General features: G+C 45.9%; 1 protein-coding gene across 2 annotated transcripts in view; it reads left to right on the top strand.

Annotated features, from left to right (window-relative positions):
- The window catches only part of LOC308336535 (partitioning defective 3 homolog), a 462,106-nt gene extending 438,869 nt beyond the window's left edge, over window positions 1-23,237 (top strand). For both annotated transcript variants that reach the window (XM_080793921.1, XM_080793920.1), the window contains 3 exons: window positions 3,543-3,663; window positions 13,917-14,047; window positions 22,708-23,237. In XM_080793921.1, coding sequence (XP_080650047.1) covers window positions 3,543-3,663; window positions 13,917-14,047; window positions 22,708-23,146 — 691 coding nt within the window. In that variant the 3' untranslated portion in view covers window positions 23,147-23,237. The remainder of the gene's footprint in view (window positions 1-3,542; window positions 3,664-13,916; window positions 14,048-22,707) is intronic.
- Window positions 23,238-23,611: the final 374 nt, after the last annotated feature.

The raw sequence follows: 23,611 nt of genomic DNA, 5'->3' as shown, positions 1-23,611 counted from the left end.
TTGAAAAATACATTGAAGCACCATGGTGCCATTTCTTATAATTTGCTGAAACCCCCAACCCCCCCAAACCTCCCACCACACGTTGGCTCACTGAAGCGAATCTTGCGTTTACATTTTCTGAACACAACCCTCGTTCCTCAGATTGATACCCGAGAGGGTGAGAAAGGGACCTATTGCCCCTCTCTCACCCTCTCGGGTGCACTGATGTTGGCTTGTTTATGGCCAGGATGGTGGCCCTGTTTGTGGCTCCCCTGGCAGTGCCCCCCCCCCCAAGGTTCAAATAGAAGAATGTGTGAGGCTGTATGGTATGTTTGGAGAACACCGGCATGCTCTTCTCAACGAGCAGCCTGAGGGATTAAGCTAATTGCATTCTCTCAGTTCCCACATCCATCTTTGGTCTGTTTGTTAAAACCAATCTGCCGTGCTTCTCTCCCCGTACCAGCACGGAGGTTCCCAAACATATATGCCAAAGACCCCCGAATAACCATAGCATTTGGCTGTAGCCTATACACTATTTCAGCTCAAAGGAAAGTGTGTTTTGAGGCTATTGAGATGTGTGTCTGGGACACATCATATTTATCAAGCTGTATCGAGAATGATGTCTGTTATGAAATATTCCCCAGGAAAGAGTTCTTATTATCTCCACCATAATTTAAGAGAGCTGTCCTAACCCATTAGGAGTTCCCAACAGATGCAAGCTGCATTCCAGGGAAAGCTTTTGTACAGGCCTGGGAACATTTGACAACAATTAGCTAAACGATTTGGATAACAATGTTATAAATGTCTTCTTCTATCTTTAATGCCTCCTCTCTCCCAAACGGTGGAATATAAACTCCCTCTTGCATTCAGACACTCACTCACCCCAGGGTTTTTCTACCACCTCCTCAATCTCCCCAACACTCTCTCCATCCATACCTTCTTGTCATCTTTATCGAGATGCTAGTTTACTATGCTATATGTGAATAATTGTGTTTCCTGGAGCACACATTTCATAGAATGTTATCTAGATGTTGTTTAGAGAGATACTAGTTTTGATGTGTACCTGGTATCCCAGTTTCTTTGAGGCACTATTTTTTTCTTTGCACTGTTTTATGCATCTGCTTTGTTGTTTGTTGACTAGGCTTCATGCTTATTCACTCTGATTTCACACTTGTAAGAGCGTCTGCCAAATGCAATTGTCAACTGTAATTATTGCAGCACCAACTCTTCACTGTTGCACGTGCATGCGTGTGATTGTGCAAACACACGTTATCCTCGTTCTCACGCTTGATCACGGTACCATCCAGACTAATAATGAAATACTGAAACACTAATTCCTCTACAAAGCCAAGGTGTACCCTGCCTCCGATAATATTCACATTCATTATTTCCTCCAACACACATGTGATGTCGCCTAATGCAAAAACAAGCTGCATTTATGCAAATCCCTGGTTTCCCCGGAGCTGTCATTATGTACTGTAGATGCAGATGGCACGTATCTCAAGATCATTTCAATGGTCACATTAAAGATAATCGAAAGTGATACAAAGTAGTTATGGATGAACACTAGACTAGAGTCTACATTGTGGCCCAATGGCGTTTTTTATGTACATTGAAGAATTGTGACTGTGACTATGGGCTATTGAATATTCTATTCTATTCAATAGCCCAATAGAATTGTGACTGTGACTATGGGCTATTGAATATTCTATTCTATTCAATAGCCCAATAGAATTGTGACTGTGACTATGGGCTATTGAATATTCTATTCTATTCAATAGCCCAATAGAATTGTGACTGTGACTATGGGCTATTGAATATTCTATTCTATTCAATAGCCCAATAGAATTGTGACTGTGACTATGGGCTATTGAATATTCTATTCTATTCAATAGCCCAATAGCAATTGAATAGGCTATTGAATATTCTATTCATAGCCTCGTCTGAGTCATTCTGAAATGCTATATAAATACAGGTGTGTGGCATATCACATACGACACACGTCCTGCCGGCTGGACTGTTGACTGGACTTCGATCGCTCTAATTAGTTTATTTAACACAGTATATATGGTGTTTAGGTTACCTCATGCAAACAGAAATGGCTCATTGATTTTGTAATGGCAGGTTTGCACCCTCACAGGCAGTCGGTCTAAAAGCACATACGTCACCTCCCACGCCAATGAGCCACTTAATTGCCCGTGTCTGCAGGATGGGTCTAATGTACGCTTTCCTGTGTGCATACGGCGCAGGAACCAAGTGGGGTATAACTAACACAATTGATTCCAAACAGACCGCATAGGAGCAGTTTGCTCCTATATGTGGAATGCATGCAATGGTTGCTCATCAAGGCCTATTTGAACTATACTATATTAAAGCTGAGCTCCTGCATGCACCTTTCCTCAAGGCGATGGTTGAAGGTTGAGTCGTGCGTCCCAAGCAGCCAGTCATCAGAAGGACGAGCTTGCCTTAATCTGCACTTATCGGCATAATTGCAGCTACGAAGCCCCTGGGCATAAGCGATAGCTTCCATTGTTGCTTTGACAGCCACTCAGGGCCTTTCCCTACACCACAGGATGACGTGTAAGCCATGTCAATCGGCCATCGCCCATGCATTCTTCTTCTTTGTTGTGTTCTTGCAATTGCCATCCTTTATTTCACTCAGTTTCTGTTTGCTTTCTTTCCCACTCTTTCACTTCTCTACCTCTTGCCCCACCACCACCACTGTCATTGAAAAAACGCCCCCTTACTTAACCTACCCTCCAATCCCTCCTTCCCTCCATCACGCTGCCATAACCATGCTGTTTTCCTTCCTCGTGGAGTGCATAAGCGCAGGTCTATTATCAAGCCTGGTTGTCTCGTCATAATTATGCGTTTTGTCTCGCGCTTGCCTCTGTCTTGCTGGTGATAAAAGGGGAGGCTGATTAAGTTGAGGGGAAGGGTATTGATTTCTCTTCTATTCTATTGACAGGCTCCTCAAAAGGCCTTTAATGAAGGCGATGTAAATGAGGGTTTTCCACTGTGGAGCATTTAATGACACAAGACCATAAAAAGGCCCATATTCTCCTCGGTTCTAAAAAGGGACATGCATCACTTACAATGGTGCTCCAGGGAGACTTTCTCCTGTGGGGATATTTCAGTGTGACAGGGCTCTGGAGTTACAGTATACGTATACAGTATCAATAGTGCCGTTTTAAAGGGAGACAAATACATTCTTGTCTATGTCTGTCGATGGGAGAAACTAAATAGTGTTCTTGTTTTAAGCAACGCTGCGTATAGCTTAACAAGACACAGAGTCTAATAACGCCAATTGGCTTCGCTGTGCAACTGAAAAGGCTTTCAGACAGTTGGCTAAATTAATTAGCAGCTATCATTTTGTGGGGGACATACGCAAACGGACGCGGAGAAAGCCTGTTCTAGACGGCCGGCCCCCTTTGACGCCACGCCGTTAAAAAATTAAACGCAATGAAACCGTAAGTGAAGTCAATATCTTACTATGGCAAGTTACTCTATGAACCTTCCTCTCATCATCATCTCTCTCTCTCTCTCTCGTCCTGTTTCCATAGCAGCCGAATGGCTCCCAGCAACCACGACCGGATACAGCGTCTGAGACACGAGTTCCAGCAGGCGAGGCCGGAGGACGACCCAGAGGAGCGCAGGCACACCTACAGCTTCGACCAGCCCTGGGTGAGTGTCCCATAAACGCAGTGTTCCGTTGGAGCAACACACTGAGCCCACATGGGACTTCCCTGACAGGCTTATAGGCTATACCCTCAAAACTATAGCCTCTACTGAACAGCTAAGGAGAAGTCTCTTAGCCCTCCTCTTCTCCCCTTACCCCCCTCTTCTCCCCTAACCCCAGTAGTATGGTGGAAAATAACTAAGTACATTTGCTCAAGTACTGTACTTAAGTACAATTTTGAGGTACTTTTACGTCCCTGGGGTGTTTCCAATTGTCTACTCGTAGATATCAGAGGCAAATATTGTACTTTTTACTAACCTTTAGTTACCAGTTACTTTGTAGATTTGAATTTTACAAAACATATATTCACCACTTCAGCCCTATATTGGCTATTTGAAACTATCTTGTGAAATTCTGCATAATGAATGCTTTTACTTAATTTAAGTATATTTTGATTCCAATACGTCTAAAGTACTTTTTACCCAAGTACATTTTGACTACCAGACATTCACTTGTAACAGAGTATTTCTACATTTGCAGTATCGATACGTTTATACTCAAGTAATGAAACAGAGTACTTTTTGCACTACTGCCACCCTTAATACATCTCCCAAATCTGCCAGGCGCTAAATGGATTCCCTCGTACACGCACCAGCTCACCTCAGCTGCTTTCCTAATCCTCTGGAAGCCAATCTGACAGTTCCTTCACTGCCTCTGTTTGAATACTCCTCCTGGATGTGATGTGCACCTCCATCGTCTGACTCGTCTGACACTGAGCTCTATTATCAGAGTGCCTAAAGTCACGTCCCTGCAAGCCTAAAGTGCCTATTTTCTAACTTTTCGCTACATTTCACAGGATTCTTTCAAACTTTTTGGATTTATCCTTTTTGACATGGCATGAAATAGTAATTACTCTTATTTGTGCATTTTTTTTTTGTTTGGGAGCATGAGCCGCTTGGAGGTAGTTGAAATCGAAGGGTGAATGACACTGCAATCCATGGAAAAAAGGGGAATTGGGGAATAGTTAAGAACTTCCTTTGAGACTAAACTTAATGAAATGAACCCTATGAATCATCCATATTCTGGGCATGTCAAACTATAGACCAGCGCCTCCCAAACTGGGGGTCCCCAGACGATTAGTTTAATGTGCAACATTGTTTTTTTACTCAACAGTAAACAAACCAACATTCAGTAATTCAGTATGTGTATCTCCACATTTGTTAAGTTACAATGAAGGACTTTTAAGCCCCTTTTCATACCGAATTGGCCAAATTCTTATCTACAAGCTTGAGCTTAAGTAGTTTGACTGTTTTTCTGTGGAACCGTGTCAAACTAAATTCCTACAATTCCAAGTTCTTGTCAGGGAGCCTGATAGGTTTGGGAACCCTTGATGATTGATGATTTGGTGAACGTAGCAGATCTACTTTTACCATTTGATGTGCAACTGAGTAAGTGTATAGGAGGATTTGTTTTATGTCTCAAGTGTTGAAGTTGTTCACATTACTCACCACTTGTGTAGTTTCGTTCATAGGTCATAGGTCATTCAAGCCTTTATTTTTCTTGTAAGAGCAAACACTAGCAGAGCCCGTCCTGTACGAATAGCTGGCCGGGAACATGGCCATGCAGGTGATAGGTCAAATAATTGTAATTGTTTCAATGCAACGGCTTGTGACAGACATGGCCTCTTTTTTTTGTCCAATAACATTCTTACCCGGGTGAGAAAGAGGAGGGAATGCGAAAAGATGATTGGGAGACTTGACGACTGGAACCATTTCCTAAATTATGGGTCAAAATGTCACACCTTGAAGTTGAAATATTCTGTATCCTTTTCCCCCACTGCCCTCCCATGGTGGCTCAAAACCCCAAGTGGAGTATTATCAGTGTCCTTGCTGTTCCTTGCTGTTTGCAATTACATTGATTTGGAATGTGCCTCTGATGTGACAGGCACCTTTTGTGTGTTGTTTGTACTGTTTAAATGAGTTTGACTTTGACACAGTCTTTCCCTGTAGGGGCCAGGGCTTACTGAGGGTCTGCTGGAACAAGAATCAATCAAGAAAGCCATTAGTTTTTTTCCAAAGCACATTTCTTTGCAGGAAAGAAAGATATAATTAGCTTATAGCGTTTTTAGTGTTAGCTACACATTATGCTGAAGGGATAAACGGTTGAACCCCACTATATACCATTCTTTAATAATGTCTAGTCCTCCTCTCTCTCTCCCTGCAGACGAAAGGAGTTGCTAAGTGTTTGTTCAGAGCGAGCAGAGCAGTCTGAGGCGGTCTCTGAGCCTCTGAGCTCCTAATTGCTTGTGATTGTTGACATTGTTGAAGGTTCCCGTGCTACTTCCACTGGTAATAAGATATATAGGGCCGTCCCTGGAGTGCCCGCGAGTCTATTTTATTAGTCTCCTTTCATGTTCTCTCAGTCACATGAACGGGGATTCACACTGGCGGAGCTTGTTAATGCGAGTCGCAGGAGCGCCCATGTTATGTGTTGACAGTGATTACGGGGGATTCAAGTGAAGTCTAGCCATATTACGTGATCCAAAAGGCAGATTGATCGCGGCTCCACTGATGAAAAGTGCCTTTGAAATGGTATCAGTTGGGGCAATCTTCTGCTTAAGGAGACGAGTTGTGAGCGGAGAAAAAAATAAAACGTCCGGGAGAGAAAAGAAAACATGGATTGTGACAGATTTGATGCTATTGAAGCTTGTGAAACGAGAAGGCTCCCTTTGAGCAGTTAATAGAAAATTAAAATGGTCGAGGCCTTTTTATAATAGATATGGGGAAGGCAGGAAAAACACGGGTCCCCCACTCATATTTCATCAAGCAAACACATTTCAAAACTGTCGACAACCTCAAATTGAAACCTATACTTAGTTTATTTATTTTTTCATTTTTATGCCCTGTCACGTTATAGTCAATACGGACCGTAGCATAATGCTTTGCCTGTCAGCGCTGTCAACCAGGCTGTGAGATGTTAAAGATTTGATTAATTTGGCTTTGCAAACACACACAGGGACGGGCCTACGTTATAGCAATGTCAACATGTTATGCTGTATCTACTAAATGCCTGGATGAAGCTGTGTGTATTTTTAGGACCCTGTCAGATGGTGGTGGTGATGGTGCTAGCGCTCTCTTAACTCGTGTAACCATCTCTGTGGAGATCTGGGGGGGGGGGGGGGGGGGGGGGGGGGAGTAACATAATGCCTTCTCTGTCTTACCACGCTAGCATGAGGCCTAAGTTAACAACCCATTAAGACCTGAGGCCCATTCTACACATGTTTTATAAATCTTAAAAGTTTTCTGGAATAAAATAAAATAAATATATATACAGTAGTATATCAGTGGTGCTCAAAGGACCCCCAAAATTATATGTATTTGGCCGCGGACACCCCTCCCCCCCATCTAAACATATTTTGTTCCAGGGACCCCCAGAAGCAAAGATTTGAGTTGCAAATTAATCTTTGCTTTAAAATATGTATATGTTCAATGATTTGTGCACATTTTCAAGATTTTTCTAAAATAGCAGATGTTTTTGTATTGCTTTTGTATGTCTGCTGTTTTTGAAATAGCCAACAGATAAAATATGGTTAAAGGGTTTAAAAGTTTGCTGTGGACCCTAGGAAATAATGTCAGAACCTGTTCCATATGTTGATCCTTCCCCATCCATCCTTCCTCTTCGATGTCTCCCTTTTGACTTATACCTGTCCGTTCAAACTCTAGACCGGCCTGCCCCAAAGTTATTAGTCAGCCGGCGAAAACTAGAGTTCTCAACAGGCCCGAAAATTAAGGCCCGGCCCTACCTGGGCCCTCATCAAACCCTGTACACTCAAGAGAATGTCCCCGCTACCACCCTTAGATCTCCATATACTGTATATGGACCTGTTCTGACATTCCATACATATGTTCATCTGGCCTCATCAAGCCCTGTACACTCAAGACATGCTCCTTATATGGCCAGTACAGAATTCATTCCATGTTGATCTGACCCCCCATGCCAAAGCGCCAGTGCTCGCCCAGCCGTCTGCCGTCAACAAGGCAGATGCGTGCACGCGACCTCGCCCTCAGACGTCTTACTGGTATACCTACTATTTATTAAATTGTGACACACACACTCCTGTATACGGTATAGCTGACACAGATGCTTTCCCGGTTTTCATGGGTTCATTTTTTCCCCTTTTTTCCTTAAAGCAAAAACATGGAGTGAATATATCCGTGACGATGCCAGTATGCCGCTCAATCACGCCCACATCATGGCATTAAAGCTCTGACAAGCGCTCCAGATCAGCAGCTCCCCGCGCGGTTCCAACCAATCTGACCCAGATGAAAGAGGACACCAGCTCTCCCCCTGTCGGCTGTCCCATTTTGCATTGTGCGATTCATAATAGAGGCTATTATATGTCAACAGGACATAATGACGTGTTTCCATTGCACACAATAGAGTCAGCCACACAGACAGTATACTGAAGTGCTGGTGGAGCTCAATGGGCGAAGAGCGCTGGGCTGCATAATGGCATGCCGTGCAATGTAGGGAAGTAATGGAATGATGTGTATACTGTAGCCTGCATGGTGAAAACTCTCGTCTAATACAATACTTCTCAAACTTGTTCATGCCAAGGACCCCCAAATTGATATACGGTATATTTGGTCGCAGACCTCCATCTGAACATATTTTGTGCCTAGGGGCAGAAGATGTGTGTAATAAAAATGCTAAATTATTCTAAAACGCTAACACTACACATGTAGGCCTGCAAGCTTGCAGCGCGGCACAAAGTGCCCCCCCCCCCCCCCTCCCAGACAAGCATTGTGGGAGTTGAGACATGTTTGACCTCGTTCCACAGATATATATTGTGAAAATAGAAGATCTACAAGCTCGTTGTGAGATTGTAGATCCGCTATTTTCAAACTTTTTTTAAAGGTAATATTTGACAATTTGGCCAATGGTTGACCATTTATTTTTTTAGTATAGTTTGTTGGTTACTTTTGACATAATGGTCTTATTCCTTTTTTCCCTTCTTTTTGTAGGTATTAAAAACCTTAAATTGTCACTTTAGAAATGTGCAGATGCCCCCCGTGTAGGCCTAGACGTTTTACACAATTCTGTATTTGTTGGTTTGTTTACCGTTGAACGAGAAAACAATGTTGCACATTAAGCTAATCGCCTGGGAACCTCCCCCCCCCCAAATAATTGGGGAACCCCCTCTGGGGGGGTCTCGACCCACAGGTGGAGGACCACTGCTCTAGGTCCAATAATGTCAATGTTTAGGTCAGCCTGTATACCATAAACCCTCTGACTTCTGCCTAATGGAATAATGATCAGGCACCTTTACCTGCCATCCACCCCCGACCCCCCACCCCCCCGGCCAAAGCACACAATTACAGGCCCATGTGTTTTGTCTCGATCCTTACGAGAGGATTTCCAGATGTTCAACAGAAACCTCTCTCTCTCTCTCTCTCTCTCTCTCTCTCTCTCTCGGGCCAATAAAGTGTGTCTGTGCTGTGGCTTTGGACGGCCACTGAGTGTGACCACACAGAAGAGCGGCAGTGTGCAGTGTCGGTATCTCGGTATCAAACGCACCGCCGGCAGCTTGTAAACCCCTCTTATTTCATGTGAATTCCATTGTTGGCTTTTTATGATCAATCTGTCAACCAGTTACTGTAATAATGCGCACTCGCATGTGCGTTTGTGTGTTTTCATATGTTTTTTGCATTCTCGATGCACGCGTCCAGAATAACTCCCATGTGTTAGTGCTTGTTTTCGTAATGTTGATTGCTTGTGCGTGCGACGTGCGTGCGTTCGTTCTTGCGTGCGTTCGTTCTTGCGTGCGTGTCTGTTTTGTCCATACAAGTCTAAGGTAGTAGAATTTGAGAAATAGCTTAGGCTTACAAAACAGTTTGGATTAGAGTAGACATGCATAGGTTATATAGTTAGAGGTTTGGATATAGCCTGATTTTACATTTAGTTGCTCACCGGTGGTGCACACTAGAGATGGCTGCTGTACTGTTTTTGGGTTTACGGTAAAAATGTCAACTGTGTGTGTGTGTGTGTGTGTGTGTGTGTGTGCGTGTGCGTGTGCGTGCGCGTGCGCGCCTTTACATTTCCCATGCAGTCATGTGAGGTGCAGCCATTTATAAAGTGAAGTCACTTGACTTGATGTAGGCTAGAGGTCAGGGGTCAATGCTGTGTGTATAATACAGCTCAGGACCTTGACAGCACCGGAGGGGCCTTGCATTAACCCCTCCCCCCCCCCTCTCCCCCCCACTCCCTGAACAATACATGGAGTGTGCTGTGTGAGATATGGTCAACACACAGATAACACAGATAAAATAACACACATGCACACGTTCTGTACATTGCATGTGTGCATTATCTGTTAACGTCTGGCACATACAGCCGTGCGCAAAAGCACGCCACCATCTGCAACGCTTATCAGACACTTCTTACTTAGATAATACATTCTGTTTGTTTTCACAGATAAGATAAGGAGAGCAAGCGGGGGGAGGGTTGCTAAAAATGGCCCAGTCAATTGCTCTTTCCCATTATTTTAGGCATACAAATATTTTTCAACCACTTTCCACACATACAGTATGTACTGTACTATGTACAACACAGTCGCGGACTGGCCTTTTGACTCGGCGAATATCCCCGAATATGCCGAACAATGAATGCCCTGTTTTAGGATCATTATAGCAAATATCAGATCATGTTTTTCAGTAAAAGTGGTGCTATTAGGGCTTGTTTGTTTGTGTGTGCCTTGACGGAGCGAGGCGGTAGATCTGGATATCTGGATCTGGATATCTGCGTGCTGGTTGTGGTGGGCCGTTTTAGGCTGAAATGTCAGGGCCGAATATTTGATCCAGCCCTGCCAACCCACCTCATTGTCATTGTTGGTTCATAGAGTTTATATAATCTAGAGACCGGACAGCCCTCACTGTTCCATTTCAATGGAAGTTGCTCAGTGGCTGATAGAGGTTTACTCGTGCTACTATTTAGGCACATCACGTCTGCAGTTCCAGCTTTGACCACCGGCTTCAACGTTGGCCAGCCGCTCTGGGGGCTCGCATTGGTTCCCCTGGTCAGGAACAAGGAAGTGAGGGACCACACCGGTTGCGATCGAAATCTAAAATCTCTGAATTGAGCCCCACACACACACACACACACACACACATCCTGGTAACCACAAATTGGGCTGGACTGGCCATTAATACATTTGCGGAATTGGGCTTGAGCGAGGACTTCAAGAGTGAATCATTACCCAGCCGGGCTTTTGTCAGGATGTGGTGTTTGACTCCCTCTCTCTCTCTCTCTCTCTCTCTCTCTCTCTCTCTCTCTGTCTCTCTCTCTCTGTGTCTCTCTCTCTCTCTATCTCATCAGGTCTATTAGCAGGTTAAATGTATTCCACATGTCTGTTGTCCTGTGACCCGCTCTCTTGAAGCTATTCCCCGTGCGCCAGTGTGGATAAACACAACATTTTAAAGGACCCAGTGTATGGGAGTAAAGCCATATGTATGTACTGACCCCTCACAGCAGCCTTTTGATAATCCAGAAGGGTCCTTATTGGGCCGGGACCACCTATATGAACCCAGATCAGTCATTCCCTTTTGTTCTCAACGTCCACATCTTAGAACCTCCCCTCAGCTGCATTCACGGTTCCTTCCCTTTTTTGATAGCTGCAAATAATTTTCATAATTACATCCCCTCCCGCCGGCTCATCGTCTGCGAATGTTCTCGTGTTTGAACAGGTGTCGATTATTTTTCCTCTTTCATTTTCCTCCGTGCTGCTTGTTTCTGTGACGAAGGTAACACGGTGGCGTGGGAGGAGGTTGTAAAAGCGGGCTTGTATCGACATATTTTTTTCCCCCACGTTATTGGATAAAAAACGAACACGGACGTCGCTTTGATTCAATTTCGACAAATGTCATGTTTTATTCGGCATTGTATTCCAGCCCTAACAGGGACTAATGTGATTCTCCTTCCCCGGGGTAATGCCATTACACTGACAGATTCTCTCTCCTGGCCATTTCTCATGCACAAACTTGGCTTCGTGTCAGCCACCTCGGCCCTCGACGACCGAACCTCTCTGTTCGTGCCGTTTGGCAGCTCACGTTCCTCACGGCCTCCATCTCAAATCACATTCGAGGAGTGTTTTTGCGTGCAGAACTAATGATTTTCTTAGCGCAGTTTCTCGTTCCCAATAAAACAATCACACAACACCGTCCCACACACACGCAGTTAATCTGATATTCAATGACACGCCTGCCTTTTTTTTACAAAAGCCAGAGACACGTCGACCTGAAAATTCATTTCACAACTGTAATGGTGGTGGTGGTGGAGGTGGAGGTGGAGGGGGGCTTAGGGATGTAACCTTGGCACGGATTTTCTGAACTGGAGTGTAATTGCGCTGTTGTTGCAGCTGTCCGAGCAAAAGGAGGAACTCGGCCATTTTCAGAACGCGAGATTTGCTCCCCGATGTGGACCTATTACGGACGGCGAACTCACATAATGTACGCAGGCACCACATAATGTACACACGCACCACATAATGTACGCACCCACCACATAATGTATACGCACGCACCACATAATGTACGCACGCACCACATAATGTACGCACGCACCACATAATGTACGCACGCACGCACGCACAGTTCCTGTTATATTCCTTAAAAACCTTGTTACTTAGATGACAAAACTGTGAAGAAGTCTGGTTCATGTGAGGAGTCATCGAATGTATTCTGCACACACGTACAATTCACAACCTCACATCTCTCACACACGCACACGCACAAACACACACACACACGCACACACCTGCTCACCAGCACAAACACCTGGAGGTGCATGAAAGCTGACATGTTTGCAGCAGCCAAAGCGGTGACACCTCCTCAAAACGACACGCGGCTCCTCCGAGCTCTCCTCTGTCTAATTGGCTTGTCGTGTTTTTAATCAGGCAGCTCGTTACCGACCCGCCGTCGTAGAGGGAGCCCATCTCCATGTCAACCTCTCTGACGAGCACTGTCAACGCACGCACACAGACTCACACACAAACACATACACTCGTACCGCACATAGACATGCAGACACACCGTGCGTGGTCTTGCGATCATAATCTATGCGGCCAAACTTGCGTATGCACGCTCACTCTGACTGCTGTGAGCGAGCACGCACACACACACACACACACACACACACGCGCACACACGCACAGACACACGCATCAGGTTGCTGATGTGCGGTCAAAGACGCGCCCGGCAAGACTCTGCGAGTGAATTGAAGCCTGGTTAATGGGGGTCTGCAAGCATTCACACACCTTCAGCATGCTAATGCTGGAGCCATACTGTAGTCTCTATGCTTCTCAAGGACAGACGTTGCAGCGACGGCAAGGTCACATGATCACTGCCCTTAACTCAGACCTCCTGTTAGTCCGACCCGTGCTGTGGGTTACAAACCACCCGTGCTGTGGGTTACAAACCACCCGTGCTGCGGGTTACAAACCACCCGTGGCTTCCAGTGAGGTTAGGGGTAGGTTAGGGTTTGGGATAGTGTTAGTAATGGTCGGACTAACGGGAGGTCGAAGCTTTGACACGCTACCGAGATCACGACGGTACGAGTCATCTCCTTCTCGGTTGGAGCTAGGAGGTGTTTTCAGTGCACGTAATCCACGCCACGCCAGCTGGATGGAGTCTGGGGTGTCCGGCACACCCACTGTCTCACTGTTGTACCACCTGCCCGTGTGTGTGTGTGTGTGTGTGTGTGTGTGTGTGTGTGTGTGTGTGTGTGTGTGTGTGTGTGTGTGTGTGTGTGTGTGTGTGTTCATAATAATAATAAATAATAACGTTTTGCAAGCCAAAGAGTACATCTTCGTGATGTCACTTGTCACGCTGATCACATGACCCCTGGTTCCACAACTCCAGTTCTAGGCTAAATAAGTGGGGACTTTTTTTAAAATTATTTCCACATAACAAGGTATATCAATAATGACATAGTTCAATGTTGAAAATGAGTGGTATTCCCCTGTACAGAGTGGAGCTATTAATGCCAAGTTGAACTGCATTCCTTTTGTAGCAATAAAGGGTACTTGTGATGTGATGTGCGTGTTGAAGTGCGTTATTCATCCTCTCGGTGTATAAAGAAAACAATCAAAACTCTCACCGTTCTTTCTTTTACAGTGAGTTAAAAAAAGGAACTCTGTATAAACTGACTGTGTGTGTGTGTGTGTGTGTGTGTGTGTGTGTGTGTGCGCGTGGTGTGCTCGCAGGTCAACAACGGGACAGAGACACAGAGCGGACGCCATTCCGTGACGGTGGTGGAGGCCCAGGCCCAGAAACAGCAGCTGGAGGAGAGAGACTCGTTCCAGCAGGCATCCAGACAGTACAGCTCCCTGCCGCGGTGAGGGGAGCCTCTCCAACACACAGCATCCAGCCTGCTTCCTTCATATATAGAAACCTCCTACGTCCATATCCTAACTTTTTGTGGGTTGCATATTATCGCCCTACTCGATCGTACTACACACTACAGTGTCACACAAAAGCATCAAATGTAGCAGATCCGCAAGCTCGAAACGTGTTGCGAAGCGAGCTTGCCGATCTGCTACTTTTGCTGCTCTCTGAATTTGAATCCCGAAAAGCTCACCATTTTTGGACATATGAGGTTTTTCCACCCGAGCAGCGCCGGTATCCTCTCTTCACCCCCCTGGCACCGTGCCTCTTATTGTCCTGTCCGTTCCTTCAGTTCCCCGGCCCTCGTTGCAACTTCCTATCATGTTATTTATTCTCTCCTCCCCTCAGTCAATTCTTTTCACTTTTTGATTCTCATCTCTTCCTCCCCCGCATCTCCTCCTCTGTTGCCTTTCCTTTTTCTGCATTCTTCTCTAGCGGCTCCTCAGAGCGTGTCTTTGGCTATATAACTCACAGTCGGTCCGCCACAAAGGACACTTTGAACTTATCTCCAGACATTTAAGGCGTCCTCGCCCAAAAAAATAAGAAAAGGAAAAACCTCTTTTGAATCCAATGATTGAATGCAATCACTTGCATTATTTGGAGTGATATTGGACTTCATTAAGTCAATATTGACCCCTGAGGAAGTCGTGACTTCGCCGGGAGGCATTCAGCCTCCTTTTCAGTTCCGTATATAACAAAGAAACAGCTCTGTCTGTGTATAAAAAGAGGACATTTTTCTTTCTTGGCAGACCTATAGAAGCCCTTCGCCCCTCCAAAGTGGAGCCGAGAGCAAAGATCACTCGCTCTTCGAATCTTCGTCTTCCTTCTGCTCCCGTTGCTTTGCATTATAGAGACGCTTTCCACTGAAGCTTATCTCAAATCTAAGCCTCGAAGCGGTGGCGACACAGTTGGGTGTCAATATTTGCATTTCCTGCCATATCTCTGTGGGGTGTCTTTGAAAGTCCTCGCTGACGCTACCTAATCGCTCCATACACAATGCAAATGATGGAAACCCTGGCCCTGGCTTCCTCATTTCAGACATTAAAAACGTAAACGTTTTATTCTCTATAATCGGGGGCTTAATGTAGCAAAATGTAGCAACCTTTAGCTTGTTTGACTAACGGCCAGGAATTAAACATATGAATAGTGCAGGTAGAATGTATTACACATATGAATAGTGCAGGTAGAAGGTATTAAACATATGAATAGTGCAGTTAGAAGGTATTAAACATATGAATAGTGCAGGTAGAAGGTATTAAACATATGAATAGTGCAGGTAGAATGTATTAAACATATGAATAGTGCAGGTAGAATGTATTAAACATATGAATAGTGCAGGTAGAATGTATTAAACATATGAATAGTGCAGGTAGAAGGTATTAAACATATGAATAGTGCAGGTAGAATGTATTACACATATGAATAGTGCAGGTAGAATGTATTAAACATATGAATAGTGCAGGTAGAAGGTATTAAACATATGAATAGTGCAAGTAGAAGGTATTAAACATATGAATAGTGCAGGTAGAATGTATTACACATATGAATAGTGCAGGTAGAATGTATTAAACATATGAATAGTGCAGGTAGAAGGTATTAAACATATGAATAGTGCAGGTAGAAGGTATTAAACATATGAATAGTGCAAGTAGAAGGTATTAAACATATGAATAGTGCAGGTAGAATGTATTAAACATATGAATAGTGCAGGTATAGAAGGTATTAAACATATGAATAGTGCAGGTATAGAAGGTATTAAACATATGAATAGTGCAGGTAGAAGGTATTAAACATATGAATAGTGCAGGTAGAAGGTATTAAACATATGAATAGTGCAGGTAGAAGGTATTAAACATATGAATAGTGCAGGTAGAAGGTATTAAACATATGAATAGTGCAGGTAGAAGGCAATGTTAATTAGGGTGGCCATAAGAGGGTTAATAATAATATACTTTGACTGCAGACTGACGGAGCTTTCTGTTAATAGACTCTGTTCTTCCCACTTCTGTTTTCCCACGCTGTAAGCCAGCCAAGCCGAGCAATGGTATCTTGAAGTGTTTGGATTATGTTGAATACTAAAGTGAAGGCCAATTTATTTAAGGTTTTTGCAGGATCACATTGTATCCGTTAGGTAATGTTTTTGCAGTGGTACTGTAGTACACTATGCATGTGTGTGTGTGTGTGTGTGTGTGTGTGTGTGTGTGTGTGTGTGTGTGTGTGTGTGTGTGTGTGTGTGTGTGTGTGTGTGTGTGTGTGTGTGTGTGTGTGCGTGTGCGTGCGTGTCTGTGTCAATCTCTTTGCGGTCTCACAAAAGGAACCCTGGTGTTCTTTGACAGACGTATCATAATATTGTCTCGGTGCAGATTCTCACAGTGCAGGGGAAAAAAAGGCGGCACACATTTATTCACAACCGCATTGTGCTGCTGCTCTCCGGTCTCTTTACCTGTCAGACAACCCGCTCGATTAAAACATGCTCCTGCCTATGGATCCGTAGCCCGCATGGACGCTTAATCCATACGGAAAGTATAATCCAGGCCAATCTATACTATACATACCCCCCCCAAAGGTGTTGTGAACCGCCATACCATTTCATGTGACAGTTGCCCTGCCCCCACCCCCCCCCCCCACCCCCCATGCACACCTGACATCTCTCATCTCGTTTGTTTCTCTTGGGAAAGTTGCTCTGGCCGGCCAAAGGCCACGCCGGGCCAGGCTTTGATAATGCATTCCTTCCATAATCTCATAGCGTCTCCGAGAGGCGGGAGGGAGGGGGGGAGGGAGGGGGCTGAGCTTGGGTTTGACCTCCACCATGACCCCCCCCCCCCCTCCCTCGCTAAGGCTCATCGGAGCTCATGTCTGGACACGGCTCCTCATTAGAGACCCAGAGTCGACTCGGGGAATCTTAACATCCATGTTGGATTAATGGCCGCAACCGCGACCACCTCGTCTTTTTGGCCTTTTTCTCCCACTGCCTTCTCTTATCCCATCCCATCCCATCCTTTAATGACTATAGAGACTATGAGCCAGTCGTACAAACAAAAGCGGGGCATTCCCACAAACTCCCCTCCCCCCCACCCCCCCAAAATACATCCTCTCTAGTCTAGCACAAACCGCAGTAGCTGGCTTTTTGATGGCGGTCTGGTGGCTTAGCTAAGATGTCTGTGATGGAAGGATTTGGGGGGTGGTGTGGGGGGCTGCTAATGAAGGCGTGTTGTGTCGGCGCTGGATTAGAGTCTGTGGCCTACGGAGGGCAGTGAGGAGTTGGTTTGGTTTGAGTAGAGTGTGTAAGCAGGAGAGAGAGAGAGCAGTGATTAGCTTGTAAGGAGCAGGGGAAAGGACTTACAGACACACACACACACACACGGACGCACAAGAATACGCACACACGCACGCACACACACAAATAAGTAGCACAAATAGCACAAGCAAAACACTCATAGAGTCAGAATGAACTTCTGGGAGTGCTAGATTTACAAAACTCAAAAACCCAAACTTACATACCTCCCCCAAAACGACTTAAAGATGACCTATTTATTATGCTTAGTTGCGACACGTTGTGAGCTTGTAGATCTGCTGTTTTTGGTGCGCGACAACTGGTGCACAACCAAGTATAAATCAGTGGTTTAGTCTCCACTCAAATAAAGAAAACACTGCTGAAAGTTTTTATACAATTTACTTGTTCAGTATTCCCATGTGACTGCCTCATTGCTAGGCACATGAATTAAATCTTTTTTTCCTGTATGTGTGTGTGCGTGCGCACTCTTCATAAAGCCTGATCTATCCCAGCTGTTGCACAGAAACACATGGGCGCGCGCGGCGGCCGCAGATTTCTCTTGCGAGCCAACTTCCTGGCTTTGTTTGTTATTTTCTGTCATTCTAAATTTACCCCGCTCTTTTGGTGCAATTGCATTTTTCCATCCCCTCCCCTCGCCTCGTAGATGTAACTAATCCACGTCGTGACATGTTCTGGCTCGGAGTGGAGGTGATAAGAGAACTTAACTCCCCTGGCACATCCATCACGACTCCACTCCCGTGGACCTGTGCCATCCGCATCCACTCCTCTCAAGACTTTTTTGTTGTTTCTCCTCCTAAATCTCCCCTCTTCCTCTTATCTGTTTTATGAGCTGACGAGCTGAAGAAATATAGGGAGTGAGTATAGCGGTAGAATGCTCGAAACGGATCACCGCCTCCCAAATCGGCCGTTTCTCAGCTTTCTAAACAGGCGAGGGGGATAACGCTTAGCAGCGGCATTAGCCAAGCCGGAACGGGGCCTACATTTGTGGCATGCAGCTCTCCCGAGGCAGCACCGCGGCCCAGATCCGGAGCATGTGGTGGGGCTCAGTCTGCAGTCTGTCCCCACATCTGCCCCCCTCGTCTCCGCATTGCACCCCATGTACACTGCAAAGCTTAACTGGCACGCATGGAGGGCGCAGACACATTTGAGTCCTGGCCACCTCGTGCCAAACAAACCCAGACATTTGCAATGTAAATCAGTTTACTGTGTGCCCGCATGTAAGCATGCACACTTTGCAAAAACACATACAGCATGCTGAGCTTCTATGCATGTTAATAACACACAGCACATACACAGCTGCTCCTTCAATCTCACAACCAGTGGTGGTAAGAAACATTTACTCTATGTATGTAAGTACAGTTTGAGGTGTTTTTGAGCGGTGCCTCCGCTCCATTACAGAGCTATGTGTGTCAGTATGTCTGTCTCTGCGTCCGTATGTCCGAGCACGGAAAGCTGCAACACCTAAAGTGACCAGTAGAGTACAGCACAGAGTAAAGTGGCACAGAGTACACTACAGTACGAGCCCTGAACCAACCCGGTCCCCCGGGCACGTTCCTGGGGGCCTGGATGTTCCTGGGACCCCCACACGGTTACTTCGTCATTTCTCAACCGCTTCGGACACGGGGCGGCGCGCCAGAACCGGCCCAGCACCCTGGGCGCGTTCCTGGGGGTCTGGATGTTCCAGGGACCCCCGCACCGTACACTACAATACAGTACAGAGCACAGTAGAGTATAGTTGCACCGCTCAGTTAACACAGGTGTGATTTTTGCTTTACTGAAGTATTTTCTATACTTTTACTTCACTTGCATCTCAGAGGCACATCTACAATCTACAAGCGGCTTTACACACACACACACACACACACACACACACACACACACACACACACACACACACACACACACAGACACAGACACACACAAACGTATAGCACACACACCCTCACGCGGGTCATGTGGGAACAGTGCCATGTGTTGCAGCTATTGGTCTCTCCTCTCTCCTAATGAACCATAAGACCTTTCCTTTGGTAACGCTGGGGATGTGGCATTCTCATTAGCAACACAGGGGACACACTGCAGGGTTAACCGCTTATAAGCCCCATACATAGACTTTGTCCTATGATGAATGAAAGAAAAGAATCGACAGTCTACTACAAGCTCACAACGTGCCGCATTGCAATACGCATGTGTGCTTATGAGATTAGAGCTGCTATTTTCGTCATTTCTTTGAAGAAAAAGTCTTGTAATGTAAAATATACTGAGGTGAGAGAGAGAGAGAGAGAGAGAGAGAGAGAGAGAGAGAGGAGAAACTGGGTAAAGAGCGGCCTACATCTAGTTTAGTTCTCACGCACAGCTGCCACAGATTCATGACATCACGTTTACAGTACAATACATGGGTAGGGACAAGGAAAGAGGCTTCATGTTGTTTGAATGTGGCTGTAATACCCAGCCCACCTGTCACGGTCCGCTCCTGAACATCATTGGACATCATTTGGCTGTTTGCGTTAGTTTAACAAGAACAGAAGAGAAATGTCCATAAACGTTATGGACATTTCTGACATTCTGTTGTTGTTTTTCCCCATTTGGTTTAGTCATGTAGCTTTTGTAGCTCTTTATGTTCTGCTACTGTAGTTTGTTGATTTCCCAGGTGTTAACTTCTTGTGCCTCTTATTTTGTAGTATTGTTCTGGTGTCTTCCTGTCTGTTTCAGTGAAGTGAGGACAGGATTGATTGATTGATTGATTGATTTCACAGTATGTAGAATGGGTTCATTTCAAACGATATCCACCCTATATAGAATCTTCCCCCTACAGTATCCGCCCCGTTTCTGCATTCTGCATCTGAACTCTGTTGGTTACATTACATTACCTGTATGTGTGTCTTAGTGTTTTTTAATGCTAGTCACCTGTGTCCTGTGACTCCTGTTCCCCTGGTCCCCAGCCTATGCAGTGCTGATTGTCTATAGTTGAGTTCACCTGTGTCCTGTGACTCCTGTTAAGTCCCCAGCCTATGCAGTGCTGATTGTCTATAGTTGAGTTCACCTGTGTCAGTCCGCTGTATGTTCAGATTATTGTGAGTTTGTCTTTATACTCCCGAGTGTTTCTTCTCAGGATTCAGCAGCTGGTATCTGGATTGTTGCCTGTTTGTTCAAGAACACTTTGCGTTCAACTGTTCATCTGTATTTGGGTCCAATTCCTCGCTCACCTTAACACCACCCCACTCTCCTCACTTTTCCAGTTTATATTAAAACTTGCTCTGATTTCTAATATGCACGGAAATAGCTTTCTTGTTAAATGACATCTGATAAAAAGGACTTTTGATACCATTCATTTCAATCTTGCAGACATAAATAAAAGTAGCTTAGAGATAAAACAAGCACTTTGAACAGTGGCTAGCCTTTTTTACATCGTCTCTGTCGGGTGGAAACCTCATTATGTCCAAAACTGTCACATTCAAATGCAAAAGTAGCAGATCTACAAGCTCAAAACGCGACGCTTCGCTCCGCGCTTCACGCTTGTAGATCTTGTGTCAGTGTGTGATGCTTTTGCAGTTTTGCTGTGGTATGATCAAGTAGGGCGTTCATTTACAATATAATAAATAAACACACAAAAAGTTTAAATATGGAGATAGGAGGTATTTCCGCCCGACAACAGCGATAGTCTTTTCTTTGGTCCTCTCGCCCTTGTGCGTGAAATGACAGATAAGAGACAGACGGTGTGGGCCTAAAAGGAAGGGGGCTGCTGTCTGACTCTTGTGTGCTGTGAACTCAAAAGCCTTTTAAGCGCATGGTGGGTCAGCGAGTTGCGAATTGGGATTTCTTTTCGCATTCCGCTTTAAAGGGTGGAGGGGGGTGGAGGGGGGAATAAAACAAGACACTTGTATTGTAGCAGTGGCCTTAATGGAGCCAAATAATGGAGATGCAGGCAAAACGGGTCAGCCGGAAATGGCTTTTAGGTCCCATCGCGTGGCAGGCCGAACTCTGTGTGTGTGTGTGTGTGTGTGTGTGTGTGTGTGTGTGTGTGTGTGTGTGTGTATGTGCGTGTGCGTGTTGTATTGGGGCGATGCGGTGCGGCCGCGCTAAATGGATGCAAAGTTTGCAAACAAGCCTTCTATTTCTTTTCATGCTCGGAAACGCTTTTTCAAAAAAGGTTCCTGCCTGTTTATTACGCCGTGTGGAACTAAGAGTCCCCGTGGGCGTTTTTTGGGCTTTCCCCATTTAGTTTCCTGTCTCTTTCATGTCACAGGCCTTTGTGCCGCCGCTACATTCACCGCTATCGCACCATCATAACTCCGGGGATGTCGGATATTCTTTCTCTCTGCCCCGACAATGCCCACCCCTGTAGCCATTACATCTCGCCGCATATTAAAATGTTGCACAATGGATAGTTGAATGGGAACGTTATACCGTCACCTCTGAATCGCTGACCCAGCGCCTTACGGGAAGGAAATGAAAAACACAGCAATCATCGTTGAGTGCTGTTGTTAACCACTTACTGTAAACCCCTCTATACTGTACTTAGTAAACTTTGGTCAGTGTTGACTGGTTAGCGATGACCATCTCTTCTCTCTGCACCAGATCTCTGTGCACAAAATCTCTGATACACAAGCTCACGATGCGGTGCATTGGGAAGTGTTGTGAGCTTGTAGATCTGCGATGTTCGCCAAATACTGTATTCTCCCAGAGAATAGGTATGTGATGTTTTTTGTTGTTGGTTGTATGTCACTCACGGCAGTGGTTCTCAAAGTGGTGTCCTGGGGTTCCAGGGGGTCCACAGCTAACCACCATTTTAACCACTGTTGGCTTTTCAAGAATAGCAGATAATGAATTGCATTTTATAGCGCTATCCCAAGTGCTCAAAGCGCTTCACAATGGTTCATTCATTCATACATTGGGAGGTGAAGTGGCTAACAGTCGATGCCATCGTCCTCACTTCCCACATTCACACACCAATGGTGGCAAGCTAGCACCGACCGACTCATTGGACTCATGTGGACCGGAGGAGCCAGGATTCGAACCACCGACCCAGGGATCATTTGGACGACCTGCTCTACCTTCTGAGCTACAGCCGCCCTATTATGCCTTGATGATGTACAAGCTCATGGCGCGTCACTTCGTGCCACGCTGCAAGCTCGTATACATTTGCTATTTTTTTAAAGGTTTTCACACAAATCTTCTCTTGGGGGTCTCCCTGGCACAAAAAAAATCAGATTCCACGTCCAAACGCACATCAAATTTGGGGCGGTCCTTGACTTGAAACAGCTTGAGAACCACTGACTCACATGGTATACCTTTCCCTTTCCCCTCTCTCCCTGCAGCCACCCGCGGAAGACGGCCAGCACCGTGTCCCAGGAGTCCTGGGACAAGGCGTACCCCCCGCCGGGGGAGGGCTTCCAGACGGCCAAGGACAACCCGCGCTACTCCAGCTACCAGGGCCCGCGCAACAACGGCTACCTGGGAGCCGGGGGCGTGGCCGGCGGGGGCGGCCTCAACGCCCGCGTGCTCCTGGAGACCCAGGAGCTGCTGAGGCAGGAGCAGAGGCGGCGCGAGCAGGAGGCCATCAAGGCCGCCGCCGCGCGGCTGCCCCCCATGCAGGAGGGCCCCACCCCGGGGCCCCCCGCCCTGCCGCCGCCCCTGCCGGCGCTGAAGGCCGCCGGCAGGGGCCCCTACCGCCACGACGTGCCCCCGTCCCCCTCGCAGCTGGCCAGGCTCACCAGGCACCACGGTGCGGAGAAAGGCAGGCCGTTCTACTCCTGAGAGGAGGGGGGTGGGGAGGGGAGGGGAGGACAGACTCTGGGTATAAAAACACGAGAAAAGAAATGAAACCCGACAGGATTAGCCTGTTGTTGTTTTTTTCAAGATTTGTTTTTTAAAATGGGAAATGTTCATATGAAAATAATATTTGTAGAAGATTTTTTTAAATGAATATTATAAATCGTCTAGTTCAGTTTTAGCGACCGCAACAACAACAACAAAAGACATGTTTCTATTATCGCCTTACACCGGTGTGTGATTATGAACTCTGTGAGTAAAAAAAAAAAAGAAGAAAAAAAAAGTGCCTTTGCGTTCATATAAAGTGGTTTTCAGAAGTTGGTTTGCGGTGCATGAACTGGAGTTGGGATCCATCCGCCCGCGGTCAGCAGCACAGCAGGAGGTCAGCCGGTGACTGTTTGGTCAGGACATCTCTATAGATCAGTATTCTGACCTGTGGGCTCAGAACCC

Source organism: Protomyctophum bolini (genome assembly GCF_963924005.1).
Source record: "Protomyctophum bolini genome assembly, chromosome: 21".
Classification (NCBI taxonomy): domain Eukaryota; kingdom Metazoa; phylum Chordata; class Actinopteri; order Myctophiformes; family Myctophidae; genus Protomyctophum; species Protomyctophum bolini.
Note: the sequence above shows the minus strand (reverse complement) of the source record. Positions and strands in the feature narration are given on the sequence as shown.